The sequence below is a fragment of the Watersipora subatra genome, chromosome 4 (genome assembly GCF_963576615.1).
Source record: "Watersipora subatra chromosome 4, tzWatSuba1.1, whole genome shotgun sequence".
In the NCBI taxonomy this organism is placed as follows: Eukaryota; Metazoa; Bryozoa; class Gymnolaemata; order Cheilostomatida; family Watersiporidae; genus Watersipora; species Watersipora subatra.
Window position 1 is genome coordinate 42,018,936 of NC_088711.1, and position 16,779 is coordinate 42,035,714.

The window sequence follows — 16,779 nt, forward strand, 5'->3', positions numbered from 1 at the left end:
TTAGTTTCATACTGAACACTAGCTATTATTTATTTAAAATGCTGTCACTCAAAAGAATTTAGAAAAATATTGTAAATTGAAAAAAAGTCACCAAATCTTCGTACAAACATCAAACGATAGGATTTGTAAAACCAGAAATAGAATCTTGCCTGAAAAAATAGAATATTCGATTTACAACTAATATACCAGATTTGGGGATGAAATGGAATATTCTAGAATAGGACATTTCTAGATTATTGTAATGCTTTATTAAGTTGTGGAACTAATGATAATGACGAGTATGATTATCCCAACGGTCACAAGTGGTGAGAGAATGTTCAAAATTCTGGCAACCTTGAAATGAGCGAATCCTTTATCGGAGTCACCTAAAATCATATGAACTTGTATATAACAGATATAACTTGTATGAACAGATATAACTACTCGCACGGGAGTAGCCATTTGTACAGGTTTAATCATTTGTACAGGTAAAACCATTTTTACAGGTGTAACCATTTGTACAGGTGTAGCCAGTTGTACAGGTGTAATCATTTGTACGGGTCTGATCATTCATTCTGATATAACCATTTGTACAGGTGCAACCATTTTTACAAGCGTAACCTTTTGTACAGGTGTAGCCATTTCTGCAGCTGTACAGGTGTAGCCATTTCTGCAGCTGTACAGGTGTAGCCATTTTTGCAGGTATATCCAGTTGTGCAGGTTGTAACCATTTGTACAGGTTGCAACCATTGGTACAGATGTAGCTATTTCTACAGGTGTAACCATTACATGTGTAGCCATTTGTGCAGGTGTGAAAGTAACAAGTAATACATGACAAGCTTCAACTATAAATTGAAGAAAATATGAATCGTTAAGATATATATCCTTCAGTGCCAAAATGGCTAGTACATCTAAACATTGTTGAGTCCATTGTCAGAGCTGTGGAATATTTCATACTGAGCTCGAGCAACAATAGTATAAAGAGCATATTTTGCTACTTTCTTATCAGGTTAAATGTTTTTAACCAATAGACTGATGTTTAAACAGAAATACAAAATAATTTTAATGAGAATAGAATTTAAATAGGTTTATCCACCACATAAGTATCACACTTGTCCATCATAACGGCGACAGAAAAGTGACTATTTGGGGTACATGGCTGTCATGAACTGTTGACATTGTCTGACACCGCTGCTTCTCCATTCAGAGCTATCTCTGATGGTTTGTTCATAATTCTGTTTACTGAGATGTGATCAATTTTAGCTTTATCTTAAATTAAGTTTTGCAACATTTAATCACAAGTGCAATAAATACGTTTCTGCAAATTGTCAGATTTGCATAACTACAATTAAACAGGCATTTCTTGAAATTTAAATCCAAACCAGTTTGTCCATTTAATTTTACTTTCATGTAATTCCTTTTAAAAAAAATCACTACGCAGCCTTTAAAACTAATTTGGGAAGCAGTTTTACCGTCAATTAACTGCTCCTGCAGGTCAGTTTACATTAGAAGAAGGTAGCTGGAATGCAGTAGAGAGAGGACAACTCAATTTGACCGACACTAGCAAACATTGCACGGGGTAACAAGATTATGTTAATAGGCTCATCAGGAGCATGTAACTCCTTATTTAGATGACCTGAGCTATTTAGATTTGATATAAGTTTCAAAGTGCCCACAAATATTTCAAAAAAGTTTACAAAAATTTGTTTAGTTCTATATGATTATTATAATATTGTATTACAATAGCAGAGTCTCTTGAAGTATTTGTAGTAGAAGTCCAACAGCAAAGACATCGGAGAGATAATCAAGAGTAGGTACACGCAGATGATACAATTATTTTCATTATCAAAGCAATACTATAAAAAGGTTTTTGGGCAAATATATCACAATTTTACATTATGCTAACAAAATCGACGTTTAATAAATTTTACTTGCTTTTCCATATCTTTTTGCCAATTTTATCCAAGCTTTACACGCATACTGTTTTTTTCACACTAGCTTCGCACGCTCTGTAGTTTCCACCAGGTCACTAAAATATTTGGCTTCAAACTTTATATGGTTTTTGAGAATCCACCTGCTCGCTATCTGATTGGGAATAAAAAAAATCCGGGGCATCATCGGGCTTACTTTAGTTTTTCCATAAAACTTAGAACACACATCATTTGCACCTTTTTGAGAAACTCATTTTGTTATTGCAAGGACTTACCTTGTTCGTAAGCGTCTCTGGCCATGCAAGAGAAGATAACTGCTATGAGTCCCAACACTGGGTTGAACAGAAGCATGTTGGTTATGGAACAGCCGAGGCAATCACGACCTACCCTGTTATTGACTGAAAAACATTAAAAGAAGACAATTGAATAATTGAGTGCCTGGTTTTCTCTAAGTGCACACATATTGAAATGAGAGGTTACTTTGTTATCTGTTGTGTTATGTTAACTAGACAAACTGCTGCTTAGGGTATCGACATTTGATGGGAAGCATGCAAATGCTTGAGTGGTTGTACATGCAGATCGCAAACCTTTTTGTACAACATCCAACCGTGGCTTTGGACGAACATGGCTATTATTATAGTAAAGACTTTTCAAAATAACTTTCGAACATTAATGGGTTTATCCTCGTCACTTTTAATTGTACGAATCCTTATTGAGTTTTGGCGAGTTTATCATTTCTGACAAGCTTTTAATATCAGATATTATAAGTGCTTGTCAATGAGAGACAAGCGATGCAAAAGTGGTTCAACTAAAGCCAACCATACTAGTCTCACAGTAGAATCGAAAGCATTTATCCAACCATAACATGCCCCTTGATCTTATCACAAAATACAGTTATTGAAACAGCTGCATGAGCTTACAGTTAATGAGACACTTACGTAGAACAATAATAGGAGTCTTGGTTTTGTCTATATGATAAAGCTTTCACTGAAATTTATTCATGAACATATTCACCGACAACAAAGTTTTGATTCTATTAACAAAATGCTGCTATTCAAAGTAATTTTCTCCGATATTTCAATTAGAGCCATTGATAAGGAAGTAAAAATGAAAGAAAGGCTATTAGAACAGGCGGCCTTTGCTTGCCGGCAGCATTGATAAGCATTGCAGCCAAAGATATTGTTAACGAGGTATAGTAATGCCAGCTAGTGAAGCCTCTTTCCCTAGCTGCTGCGATGCCCTCTCAGTTATTAAGGCGGTGCCATGAGTAGTCAAGGCTGTGATAACCATTACGATACGGAGGGGGGCAGCGTTAATGTTTGATAGATGAATAAAACCAAGGAAAGTAGTCTAAAAAAGAATATTCAGATATTCGGCTAGATTTGAACAATGGAGGACAGCCATTAATTTGGAGGACATGTGGCTGTAACACTAAAAAGATCACAGTTGCATAACATGAAATCTTTAAAGTTCTTCAATAATGAAATCTAACTCAGACCTTTCTCGCAATTTGACCCATTATCTGACGGTCTAAGTTGTTGACTGTGTTCCTAGCATTCCTATTACTATATGTGGTCAGTAGACAATGGCTGCCTCAACTCTAGTTAAAAACAAACATCGAGAGTGAGATATCAGAGGAGACAACATTAAAGTTAACTGGTATGTATTTTCAATCATGCGCTTGAAGGTGCTTAAAAGCTTTATGGTCATTTACAGGGAGAATGAGTGGGTGAGGGAGTGAGGTGGGTGAGGGAGAAAGACGAAGCTCAACAACAGCAGCGACAGCAACAGAGATTGTCTTTGTACATTAATATCGTATCAAACAAAGATACGTTTCCATCCATCTATGACACACTGACCAAAATGAACGCATCTACTCACTACATGACCACACGTTCTAACAATCTAAACGCCCTCTCCTGTGACTCTGGTCAGTTTTTGCAGGGATTCATCCTCAGGACATCTCGGGAGATCCGCACTGGGGAGATTGTAGCGGACTAACAAAAAAAAAACAAAAAAAAAGACCTAGCGATCGGAGGGCCCCTTTCTTGCTTCTCATGAGGCTCTAGGGACTAAACATCATCCAGATCCAGATCCAGAACAAAGGGTTGAAAAAAAAAACATAAGTGATCTTGCAAAAAAAAGGAAAGAAGGCAAGCGTTTGCAAGGGGGAAGAAGAGAGATGGAGAGGTCACTGATGTAAAATCTAAAAAAATACCTTTTAATAGTTATTGTTTTTTTTCAAATATTCAGATTACGTCTACCTGCAGTTATGATACCTAATAAAAACAACATTAAAGCATTTTGATGCAAGGCTATCGGCTACGCAGTCCTACACGATTAACCAGATTCACTTGCATTAAAGCAATGTCTTCACCAAAAATAAATGTGTCGTTCCACAGTTAAAATTTATATTCCATATTGATTGGATATGTCAGAGATTAAAAGAAAAAGGACCGTCCAAAAATATTAAACTAAATTATTTCATCCAAAAATTTCTCACTTTGTGTTGTTAACATGATTGTTTACAACCCAAAGTGGAACATGGTATGTTTATATCACCGTGACAACTAAAATACGCTTTGCTGCAAGATGACAGCCTGTGCCCTGGTGGTTAAATTTTTAGCAGCTTTATATCCATGCCAAAAGAAAAAGCTTACATGGGGCTATATAGCTTAAGTTATAATGGCGCTACAAAGTTTAAGTTATAATGAAATCTACATGTATAATGGAGCTCTTGAGCTATAATAGAGCTATATAGCTTAACCTATAATTGAGCTATATAGTCATGTGATATGTTATTGCTATCACATTGACAAAGTACAGAGATATGGAAAAATAATAAGATGTTGAAGGGTCAGTTTGAAACCTCGTCATGTCAGATCTGTCACTATCACTACATTTTTAAAATTTCGCTAAAGATATATCAGCATAACTGGTTAGGGACGATTGCTATTATTTGAAAATACTCAGACACAAACCATCTCAGAAGGTATAAATAAACTTGGTAATATGGCTGAGGTCATAATTCAAATTACTAGAAAAGGTAACATACTATGTAAGCTCTACTTTTATGTAAGAGAAAAGTTTTTGTGGGCTGATTCATTCAGACTTGATACAACTGGTCCAAATCCAATTGGGCTGATAGACAGGTTCATTCAAATTCAATTAGGCTGATAGACAAATTCGTCTAAAGACATTTCGTCTAAAACCGATTCGTTCAATATACAATTTGGTCTATTGACGATTAGTTTAAAAAAGATGTAAAGACCAGGATGGAAATATGAAAACTTAAATCGGAGACCTGTATTTGGTTCACACAACTTAAGCAGAAAACAACTGGTTCTTTTAGTTTATCCAGACACTTCAATTCTAGTGGCTTCCGCACATCTACAAGTATGATCCATTTTTGCTACAATGTACTAATTATCTTCACTGTGAGTTACCGCAGATACTTAATATGGATTTTTTCGGCGTTTCCTATCAATTTACTCCTCTGATCATGCCCACTAGTTTATTATTATCTGGTGACTTAATTAATTCCGCATGGAATACTACTAAACTTCCTTGTCCATATTCACTTACATGAGCTGCCAATCGCTTTGTATAAAACAAAAGACGAGTGATGGTCTGCATAACTGGGTGAGCACTAGAGGCTGGTTCACACTATATCACAATATGTCGGCGACATCCTTTCTACATTCATCGTCAGTTATGTGAACCGCTGGTCGATAGCATCGACGAAGCATTGTGAATATGTAGGGAACGTTTACAGCTGTCAAACTTTCTCCATATTTCGCTGAGCATCGACGACAGCCTGTTCTATGTGGACTATTTTGGCGATAGTAATTCATGATTGCGGATAGCGAGATATATTTACATTTATGATAGTTGTTGCCGGCATAGTATTTGGTCCGAGCAAGCGGAAACAAAGAAGTTTCTTCATAAAAAATTAAAAAGAAAAGTTAGAACACTATGTCACGAAGTATTTGCTGATGCAAGCGAAAGGGTTTGTGGTAGTGTAAACACTGTTATTATTGACAATCTTCAAAGTATTTTGGCATCAACGTAGAGCTACGGCGACATAATGTGAACCAGTCTTAAAGGTTGACTTGCAACAAAATTCACATTACAGTTATTTGGTATCAAAAGATTCCCCATGTCTTACTCTGCTGTTTTGTAAGTGCGAAATATGTGGAAATGTGATTACAAGCTCTTAAAAGCTCAAAAACGAACAGTTAATTGCCGCCGTCATGAAACCGCCGTAGATCGGAATCAGTTTATTTCTCTGACGTAATCAATCCATTTGGTTATTGTTTGACCCGTGATGTTCTCACGTGAATTGAAAGGCCAATAAAAAGCTCAATATAAAAATTTTCGTAGCACTAGTTTATGACAAACACTTCGGGTTTTACCGAAGAGCCCTTACTAAATATAGATGCTCGCTAGTTTACAGTTTGGTTTCGGCTTGGTCTAATTGTCTAGTCGTAATCTGATCATGTGACCCATACTTCCTGCCAAACAACGGGAATAATTTTTGCAGCATTTTTCTGCTATCACAGGTGACTAATGGCTCGTCATGTTTATCAGTGGATGATATTCACTCCTTCGAGCTAAGGTTAAAAAATTAAACGAATTTTTACGGCAGGTTTTGAAACATTGGTGTTCAAAATGACAGCATTACAATGATGATGAAACAGACACGTAAGAACAATAGACATGGTTTTATTGAATGCATGAAGCACATTTGTGAAACTATATCGACGAATGAGGTTGCATGAAAGTGTGAACAGAAGCCATCTTGTTCAACTACGTCCCATTTGAGCCGTTTTGGAAAGACATTCTAATCTACGGCAATTTCGTGATGGCTGCGATTAACTGTTCGTTTTTGAGCTTTTAAGAGCTTGTAATCACATTTCCACATATTTTGCACCTGCAACCCAGCAGAGTAAGACATGGTGAATCTTTTGATACCAAATAACTGTAATGTGAATTTCGTTGCAAGTCAACCTTTAAGGGTTAATTTGCTCTAAAAGACTCAGCAAGGTTAGTCAAGCAGTGCTTGAAGGTACGCCAATAATCACTCTGGCTGCAAGGAGAAGTACCACATTCGCTGTCTCTTGGTACTAATTCGTACTCCACCAATAACAATACCCGTGCAACACCAGACATTCAACTAGTTGTTTTATATAACGTTATACAATGAGATAAATCAACTTCATTAAACATGCAGAGTTAGCTTATGCTGAAAACAATGAAGAAATTCTTGGACGTTGAGCCATGAACCCTATGCAGTGCGTTTTGATTCTACATTTTCGATTAACAACGTACTGAAATAAAAACATTCCTCAAATCCATTAAGTAAATTATGCCTGGAGTTGTGCCTTGACGATTGTTTAGACCTTAGCGATAATATTTCTCGCTTTGTGTTGTTAATATGATCGCTCACACACTCTAGAACAATAGCTGTTGGTATCACCATGACAACTGACACAGGCTTTGTTGCAAGATAAGGGCCGGTACACTGGCTGTTAATCTTTTAGCGGCTTTACATGTAAATACATGAGAATATAGCAAGCTATTATGAATCTATATAGCTTAAGCTATAATTGAGTTATATAGCTAAAACTATAATTGAACTCTATAGCTTTAGCTATAATCCAGTTGTATATCTTAAGCTATAACGCAGCTGTAGGTGTAGCTCAAGCTATAATGGAACTATATAGCTGATACTGTAACGGAACTATATAGTTTAAGCTATAATAGAACTCCATTACAGCCTAAAGCTATAATGGGGCTATATAGCTTAAGCATTAGCTAGCTCATTTAGTAGTTTGCACAAGCATTGAAGCCAAAACCTTTTAAACACACAGAGCAGGTTCTTGTGAACTACTTGACCAATTTGAAAAGAGGACACACATGTATATGTCACTGCTATCACACTGACCAAGAACAGAGACATGAAAATAATTTTTCTCTAAAGCCAGCCAAGTGTGAAATCATACTCTATGATTTTCTAGACAAATTAAAAATGGTAAAACGCTGTAAGTTCTGTAAATCTTTTGCTCTGCAACCTTGTCGTTTCATATCTGTTACAATCATTTAAGTGTTACATTCTTAAACAACAAAATCTATTAGTAAAACTCGTTGAGACATTTGCAGCTATTTGGGAAACTCAAACATAAACACAAATTATTTAATAAGATAATAATATTTATTATATCTTATTAAATAATTAAGATATTATTAATAATTATTATTATATTTTATAATATAATAATAATAACAAAATAATAAACTTAGTAATATGGCTGACGTCAAAGTTCAAACTACAAGAAAACTTAAAATATGTGACAGGTTGTATTATTTTTAATACAAATGAGGCATGTTAAATAGTACGCAATAGTCTTCCAAAGGTGAAACTTGTCTATGTGGCTTAAACTTTTGTAAAGCCAAGTCATTCCCAACATTCATGAAAATGTAATGTTTGTAGCATGCGGTTGCTATGACCTTCCTAAACGTCAACGAATCGTTTTGTTTAAAATCTAATTGATCATATATATCTTTGACGACAAATTTTTGTTTTTTGTGTTTACCATATTGACCAACACCACCCTCGATAAAAAGCTGTATATTAGGTTAAATTGCTGCTACTCCAATTCCAAAAACAGTTTTGAAAAACTGAGAAATTTCTCTATTACATAGCGTTAACAAACAATTTTGTAATTGGACTTAATTTGTATCTAAAGTGATATAACTTGTCACATATTACAAATGTAAGCTCATAGATAGAAACTTGTGTAGACTGATTAATTCACCCTGTCTGCTCATACCCATAGTTTCTTTTTCCTGCCGACCATATCAATTCTGCATGAAATATCACAAACTTCCTTGTTCATATTCACTTACGTCAGGCGCCAGTCACTTTGTGCCAAACAAAAGAGCAATTTTAGTTTTTAAAACTGTGTAAACAATAAAGGTTGATTTGCTCTAAAGAAACTGGCAAGGTCAGTCAAGCGGCTTGGGAAGTTGCACCAGTAAGCACCATTGGCAGCGAAGAGAAGTACCGCATCTGCTGTACCTTCCCACTAATTTATACTCCGACAATAACAACAGACTCTGAGCACAATCTCTGTTGGTGAAGATCATTTGAGCAGTTACTGCTTCTGTTTAAAACTTTAACTGACATTTAAATTGTTTAATCAGAGTTATAAAATATTAATAAATTTGATGGGGGAAAAAAGGGGAAAAAAAGGCTTCAGGTAAAAAAACATTTATCTTTGGAAATGATATTGGTGCTAAATAAAGAAATAGAAGTGAATGCTTGACTTTTACCAACAAGGTTACATAGACAAAATTAGTAAAACAATTTTGTCTTTAGAATGACTACGGCCCGACTACGGTGCATCGTTTTTATTTCAAACCAAGCAAAGATTTTCTACATGCAAGCAAAGTAATACAGATCTAAAGGGAGTTTACATACTTTTCTATATGTTGGCAAAATTAAAAGCATATATCTTTGGAGATGATATGGATGCCGAACAACGTAACAAAAGTGAATGTTTGATGCTTATTGAGAATTTAAATTGTTGAATCAGAATTTTGAAATATGAAATAGTTTAGATCTATTAATATATAAGTCTCAGTGTTTGCTGTTTGCTGCTTATCCGTTGATGTGTCTATAGTTACAGCGATAAAGCTTTAGGAATAAAAAATGCGCTGCCAATGGGATTTGAACTCAATGCCTACAGGTCTGCAGACAGGCATGCTAAACCATTAGTCCATTGTACATTAGGTACATTGCTATACTATGGAATAATTGCGCACATCATACTTACTACACCCGCTAATCTTAAAAATACTCACCCTTCCCCTAGCACGCTTAAAGACCATGGCAACCCCTTTTTCTTGTCTCTGGTATAAGTTATAATAACGACTCTTATTATAGTAAGATTAACTAGCTTAAGTTACTCCAATTCATTGGGTAAAAAGCTAGTGAAAATTTAAAATATCTTTTTACGCAAAAACTTTCTTCATTACCTGTGCAACACCGGATATTCGACTAGTATTAAATATTCAGTAATTGATTGCACATGTATATGACAGAATGAAAGATTAACGTGCAAAGAAGGCATGGCAGAAGGCATCAATAGTGAGTAGAGAATTGGTTGCGTTTAGAACACAGCATGAAAGTTATTTCTTTAGTTTACTAGCTACAAGACTTGGTAGGCAAAAAATCTGTTTTAATGTTTTTGACATTGCAGTGTGTATTAACTTGGCAAGCTCACTTCTTTGCAGGTAGTAATTTGTATTCGCGTAGTTCGTATTGCCATTTTAATTTTAATAAATTATGATATATGCTAATAACTTAGTAATTCATTACTAAAAGTCTTTTGAAGTTTTTGCAATATTATAACTTTACTGTAAATTATTAAACATAATACTTCTTTTTCTATAAAAACCCTGTTTGCAGCCCAATTTGACTGTCTTCTGATTCAAATAGGCGCGTAAATATGATAATATCATTATAGGTATGGTGATATTATTATTATTATTATTATAATATCAACACAATATTATTTTAGTATGAGAAACTGTCCAACTTTTTTTTTATCTTGTACATACACTTAAAATATTTTTATGATTCGGTTTGCCGTAGCGAGAGAGAATACACGGAAAGAAACCACAGAGAAATCAATAGATCTCTAATTTGAGTTAACCCTTAGCGTTGCATGGAAACATCATTTAAACAGCATTTAAACATTCTGTGTGAACAATGGCTCGAGAGGTTTAAAAAATCATAAATGTAAATGTTTGTGACTTGCAGGCATATGCACTAATGTTTGGTTTCTGGCATGATCCAGAAAGATTACGTAGCGACCTCTCTGGATATATATATAGATATATATATATATATCTATATATATCTATATATATATATCCAGAGAGGTCGCTACATAATCTTTCTGGATATATATATATAATATGTAATATATATATATATTATATGTAATATATATTTACGTATACATATATATATATATGTATATACGTATATACATGTATATATATATATATATAATAGATAATAAAAGAGCAGTGAAAAAATGATAAAAACTGTATAACTTAGAGTCTCATGCTAAAAAGATGTTAAAGGTTGACTTGCAACAAAATTCACATTACAGTTATTTGGTATCAAAAGATTCGCCATGTCTTACTCTATTGTGTTGTAAGTGCCAAATATGTGGGAATGTGATTACAAGCTCTTAAAAGCTCAAAAACGAACAGAAAATCGCAGCCACACGAGACCGCCCTAGTTTGGATTCGTTTTCCAAAACGGCTAAAATGTGACGTATGTGTGCTAAAACGGCTAAAATGTGTGCGAGATAGTTTATGTTTACACTTTCATGCATCCTTATTCGTCGAACTATTTTCACAAATATACTTCACGCTTGCGATAAAAACCATGTCTATTGTTCTTACGCGTCTATTTTATCGGCATCGTAATGCTGCAACTTTGAGCACTGATATCTCAAAACATAGCATAAAAATATGTTTAATTTTTTAAGCTTAGCTTGAACGATTGCATATGATTCTCTGATAAAAATGATGAGCTTTTTGGTCCGCTATGATGGTTGAAAAATGCTGTAGAAATTTTTCGCGCCATATAGCGGGAATTGTAAGTCACATGATCAGATAATGTTAGTTTCAGTTCAAGTTTGATCTATCGCAAATGGCAAACACGCTATCTCATATTAAACTTGTTTATTTCAATTCGTCATAATGTCTAACGCGCCACATAGTGTTTGTGCAGCTGCCAAACTGAGAAGCACCTTTTTTTGGCCAAGAGCTGAGAAAAGACTAGACCTTCACCGGGCGTGGAGCAACTGGGTGAAGCTGGATGTGACAAACTTTATTTATTCGTCTGCTTACTCTTACCTTTGTTTTCGCCAGTTCAAAGACGACATGTTTTCTAACCTGTTTGCATACTCCACATATCACCAAAGCACGTGAATAATTTATTTTATGAACTACTTGTATTAGTAGTTGTAACTCGGGTTATTATCTAGTATTCTCCTAATAGTACTGTATTAATCTATATTTAATATAACAATATTAATGTCATTTAATTGTAATATTATATTATTAGTATTTTATCTTTTTAATTACGTGTATTATTCTTATTATAATAACAAAACTAATTCATACTGCATATCTATCTGTAAAACGTAATATATTAATATATAATTGATAAAATAATGTTGTTTCACGATTAATTTCGCCAAATTTCTTAACCCCACTCACTTATAGATATGTTATATAAAATAGTTATTGTCATTTTCTGGTATCATCGTTAATAGCATATTAATATTATTAGTTGATTATTATTAGATAAAGAGTTTGTGCCAACCACTGAAGACTGGGGAGAGTTTGAGCGCTATGTTGGCCAGCGTCAAACGCTCTCCAATTACATGTAAGATAGAGCTGAACTAAACCAAACTTGACAAAATATAAAAAATATCCATAGAGTTATTACTCACATTTTATGTTTACAATATCATGGATTCTGATAGGGTTTTGTAAAATCTGTGTCATGATTGCATGGCTATATATTTATTCTTTTTCTGATCAAGCAAATATGATATAATAACAGGAAATGATGTTGTACAAATCTTATTGCAAGTCAACTATTGTGTTGTGATTTCAGAACCGAATCCTCCTTCAAAGAGGAGAAAATAATAGTAAGTGTGACAGCACTCCAGCGACTATTTCACTGTCACACCTGCGCCCTCCCCTGCTCATTCACGATGGTGCAAGAAGGCGGATGGGTAGAGTTCAAGGTTACATGTGCCTCCTGTCACCGATCGTACACTTGGGAAACAACTGCCAGGGTGAACAGAGCTCACGTCATCAACCCCCTGCTGGCAGCTGCATCACTCTTTTCTGGCGGATGCCTTACGCAGAACCTCCGTTTTCTGTCGCTCCTGAACATCGCAATACCAAGCCACAGCGTTTGCCTCTACCAACAAAGAGAATACTTACATGGTGTGAGTGTTAATATTTACTCATAAACTTGGAAAATGTGAGTAAAAGCTTGGCACACTAATTGAATAACAACATTTAGAAACAATTTTTTTTTGAAATGAAAATATGTCATCTTTCAAGCAAAATATATTATAATTCAAAATTCTGATTCATCATAATATAGCACAAAAAGGGGGAAGAGGATTCTACATTCTTAGACTAATGATAATGATACAAATTAATCTTGTATAATGAAGTTTTACAATATTTTACAGTGTATTGCTGAGCAGTACACCCTGCATAACGAGGGATTGATGGCAGCAATCGATTGGGAGCTTGATTTGGCAGGTGACGGTAGATGCGATAGTCCGGGGCATTGCGCACTATACAGAGCCTACACTATGATGGATCAAAGCTGCGGTTTAATAGTCAGCAGCCATCTTGTCAAGGTAAAACTTTGACAGTTTTTACTTCACAGCCTGACAAAAACCCAAATTTTTTAGTAGTTATCAATACATAAACATGAAGTTGCTCATCTAGCTAAATAGTTCATTCAAATAATGTGAAAGTAATTGTTGGTCGTAACTTTCTTTACATTGCAGTCAACAGAGACCACCAGCTCTAACACCATGGAGCTGGAAGGCTTCAAGCGATGCCAGTCCGATCTAATTTCCCACGGCCTGAGAGTGAGGTCCATTACAACGGATGTTGTTACAAAGGTTGTGTGCATACTGCAAGCTTGTGTTTTGGCTTATGCCGCAAATTTGTCGCCGTGAGCGACGGCCTCTACCTGCATGCTTGGTGTCTAAGATTCGGGCTCTTTTCCCACCAACGAATGATGAAGAAGAGTTTGCAGACTTGCAAACAAGATTTGCGGCATAAACCAAAACAAGATTGCGGTATGCACACAACCTTTTCCGAGCATTTGGCGATGGCTCTCCAAATGGGAATAGATTATCTACCAAAACAACTATTGAAAAACAATAATTGCTGATCATCAAAATAATCTCGATCTTTATATAATAAAATCATAAAACTAATACACTCTCTACTGTAGTAAGTGTACAAGCCAAATATACCAGTTCTCCTTGTGTTCCACGAGTTCAGAATATGTGTGTTCAACTGATGCATTAAATGTGTAACACAAGAATTGTAGATAATGCTTGACACATTAGCATAACCTTGGTGTTGTTGGCATTAAATGAATATCCAACTCACTATGATATCACAGGTAATTATTCCACCTCAACTCAAGGGGTGCAGACGCCACAAATTCGTTTACACCAAGATGCATACGCAGGCATTCATGCTCCCCTCGGTGAAGGAGACAATGCGCAAACTCAGCATAATGGCAGCACAAACAATCAGGAAGAGATGGCATGTCTTGACAACGCTCGCAGGCACACCACTCTGTAGCCGGTGGTATTAGCTCCTAAAGAAATGAACAGATATGTCTATGCAACCATAGCTAATACATCAGGTCGATGTTATCCAACAGTAAATCAGTGCAGCACTAGATTTAAATATTAAAATTGTTAATGTTGTCATTCGAGAAAAATCTGTAATTATTTTTTCGCAATATTGAAGCGATAATTATCATCATTAAAATCATATATAATAATATTCGTTCTATCACTCTCAAGCTAAAACTAATTACTACTAGCTAGCTTGGCACATAAGAGCTGGCTAGTGGCGGTGCTTACTTGCTGGGAGGTTTTATTCTGTTGAGGATTTTCTTCAGATAGAGCGTCAGGCTCAAAACGCCAGGGTCTTAACTCTTCAGAATTTGACATTTTTTATGATCGCAACTCATACATGAATAGTCGAACGGAATGGCCAAGCCGAAACTGTAAAGTAGCGAGCATCTATATTTGATACGGGGTCTTAGGTAAAACCCGAAGTGATTATCATAAACTATTGCTACGATAAGTTTGATATTGAGCTTTTTATTGGCCTTTCAATTCACGCGAGAACATCACGTGACAAGACAATAACCATACAGCGCGGATACGTCATCGAAATCAAGAGATTCCAATCTACGGCGGCTTTTTGTTTTTGAGCTTTTAAGAGCTTTTAATCACATTTCCACATATTTGGCACCTACCACACAACAGAGTAAAACATGGCGAATCTTTTGATACCAAATAACTGTAATGTGAATTTTGTTGCAAGTCAACCTTTAAAATATTTAGCACTCATCAAATACTCGAGCACTTTATCTCTTAGTCTATTATGGAGTCGAAAAAGTTTGATTATTCGACCAAGAATATACCTGGAAACTTCGAGCACTTTTATGGACAACGGGATACATTTCTGATTGGTATGTATATATATGTATATATATATATATATATACCAATCAGAATATTGTATACATGTATATATGTATATATTGTATATATATATATATATGTATATATATATGTATGTATGTTCATTGAATCTTTTTTCTCATGATGAGCTGAAAAAGCTGCATTAAAAGGGCTCTTGAAAAGTTTCCATTATTAAAAGCAAACAAAGACACCGGCAGACAAGTGACACTTACCAAGTACAACTGCAGGTGAAGGTTGGCTCACAACCACATTAGTATTAACTGTTGTTTGCTGTTGTTGCTGCTGCTGCTGAGGAGGAGGAGATGCCCACATGGGTGGTGGGTAATAGCCATGCGGCGGCATGTGCCCATAACCTGGATAACCCGGGACTGCTGCTGCTGGAGCAGGGGCAGCATAGTCAGCAGCTGGAGCAGCAGCCGGAGCAGCAGCCGGAGCAGCAGCCGAAGCAGCAGCTGGAGCAGCAGCTGGGGCAGGAGCAGCAGCAGGGGCAGCAACATGAACAGGTGCTGGAGCAGGTGTAGGAGCGGGTGCTGGTGTCGGCGCTGACTGCAGATCTATCACTGTCTTCTCTGGTTTCTCGGTGTAAGGAGGAGGAGCTGGCTCTGTCATGTGACTGTCTTTTATAAGAAAACAATAAATATTGAGAGTGAATACTAGGAGCCTCAATAGTTCTGTTTATTTGTAGTAAATGGAAGGTTACAAACTTTAGAATTTTTATTAGCTGTCCGGAGCAGGAAATAGAATGCAACGGATTCCTCTTTTTTTATCTTTTTATTTTGAAGATAACTTCAAAATAAAAAGATCAGATAAAATAAGACAACTAATAAAACAAAGCCTGTCTTATTAGTTCACATAGTATAAAGTATGCTTGCTGGACGATTTCGGCTTGCTAAAATATACACTAGGTCTAAATCTTGTATATTGAACCACCTGCTCACAGAATAATCAAATCGTGCATAAATTGAGCCCACGTTCCTTCTTTTGATATTATTTGAAGACTAGTTTTTTGTGCTTTGTAAATTTATAGTAGTATGCTCTATAAATTTATCGCTCTATTTTATTACTGAGCACTTTTACGCAAGAGACTGCAAATACTGCCACTATTATATATATAAGTATATATAAATATAATAAATATATGTAAATACAACTATGTGTAAACATATATAAGTATGTATAAATATAATAAATATGTATAAATATAATAAATATGTATAAATATAATAAATATGTATAAATATATATAAATATATATAAATATATATAAATATATATAAATAGTACAAAGATATATAAGTATGTATAAATATAATGAATATATAAATAAATATATATATGTAAATAAAAGTATATATGTATAAATATATGCAATAAATTATAAATATAGAAATATATGTAATAAATTATACATTGTAACTCTACGTAGTAAATTACAAATATATACATAAAATATATATGCTTTTATTGGGCAGTCCATAATTATTTTTATAAAAAAATGTTTTACCTATGGC

The 16,779-nt window shown here is 35.0% G+C and overlaps 1 protein-coding gene across 1 annotated transcript; it reads right to left on the reverse strand.

The window, feature by feature from the left end:
* Positions 1–64: 64 nt before the first annotated feature.
* On the reverse strand, positions 65–15,598 carry LOC137393088 (uncharacterized). Its single transcript, XM_068079495.1, has 3 exons — positions 15,481–15,598; positions 2,186–2,308; positions 65–365 (listed from the first exon to the last, which is right to left on the reverse strand). Exons 1-3 carry the CDS (start codon positions 15,578–15,580, stop codon positions 250–252), a joined length of 339 nt encoding a protein of 112 aa, XP_067935596.1. The 5' UTR covers positions 15,581–15,598; the 3' UTR covers positions 65–249.
* Between the last annotated feature and the right edge of the window lie 1,181 nt (positions 15,599–16,779).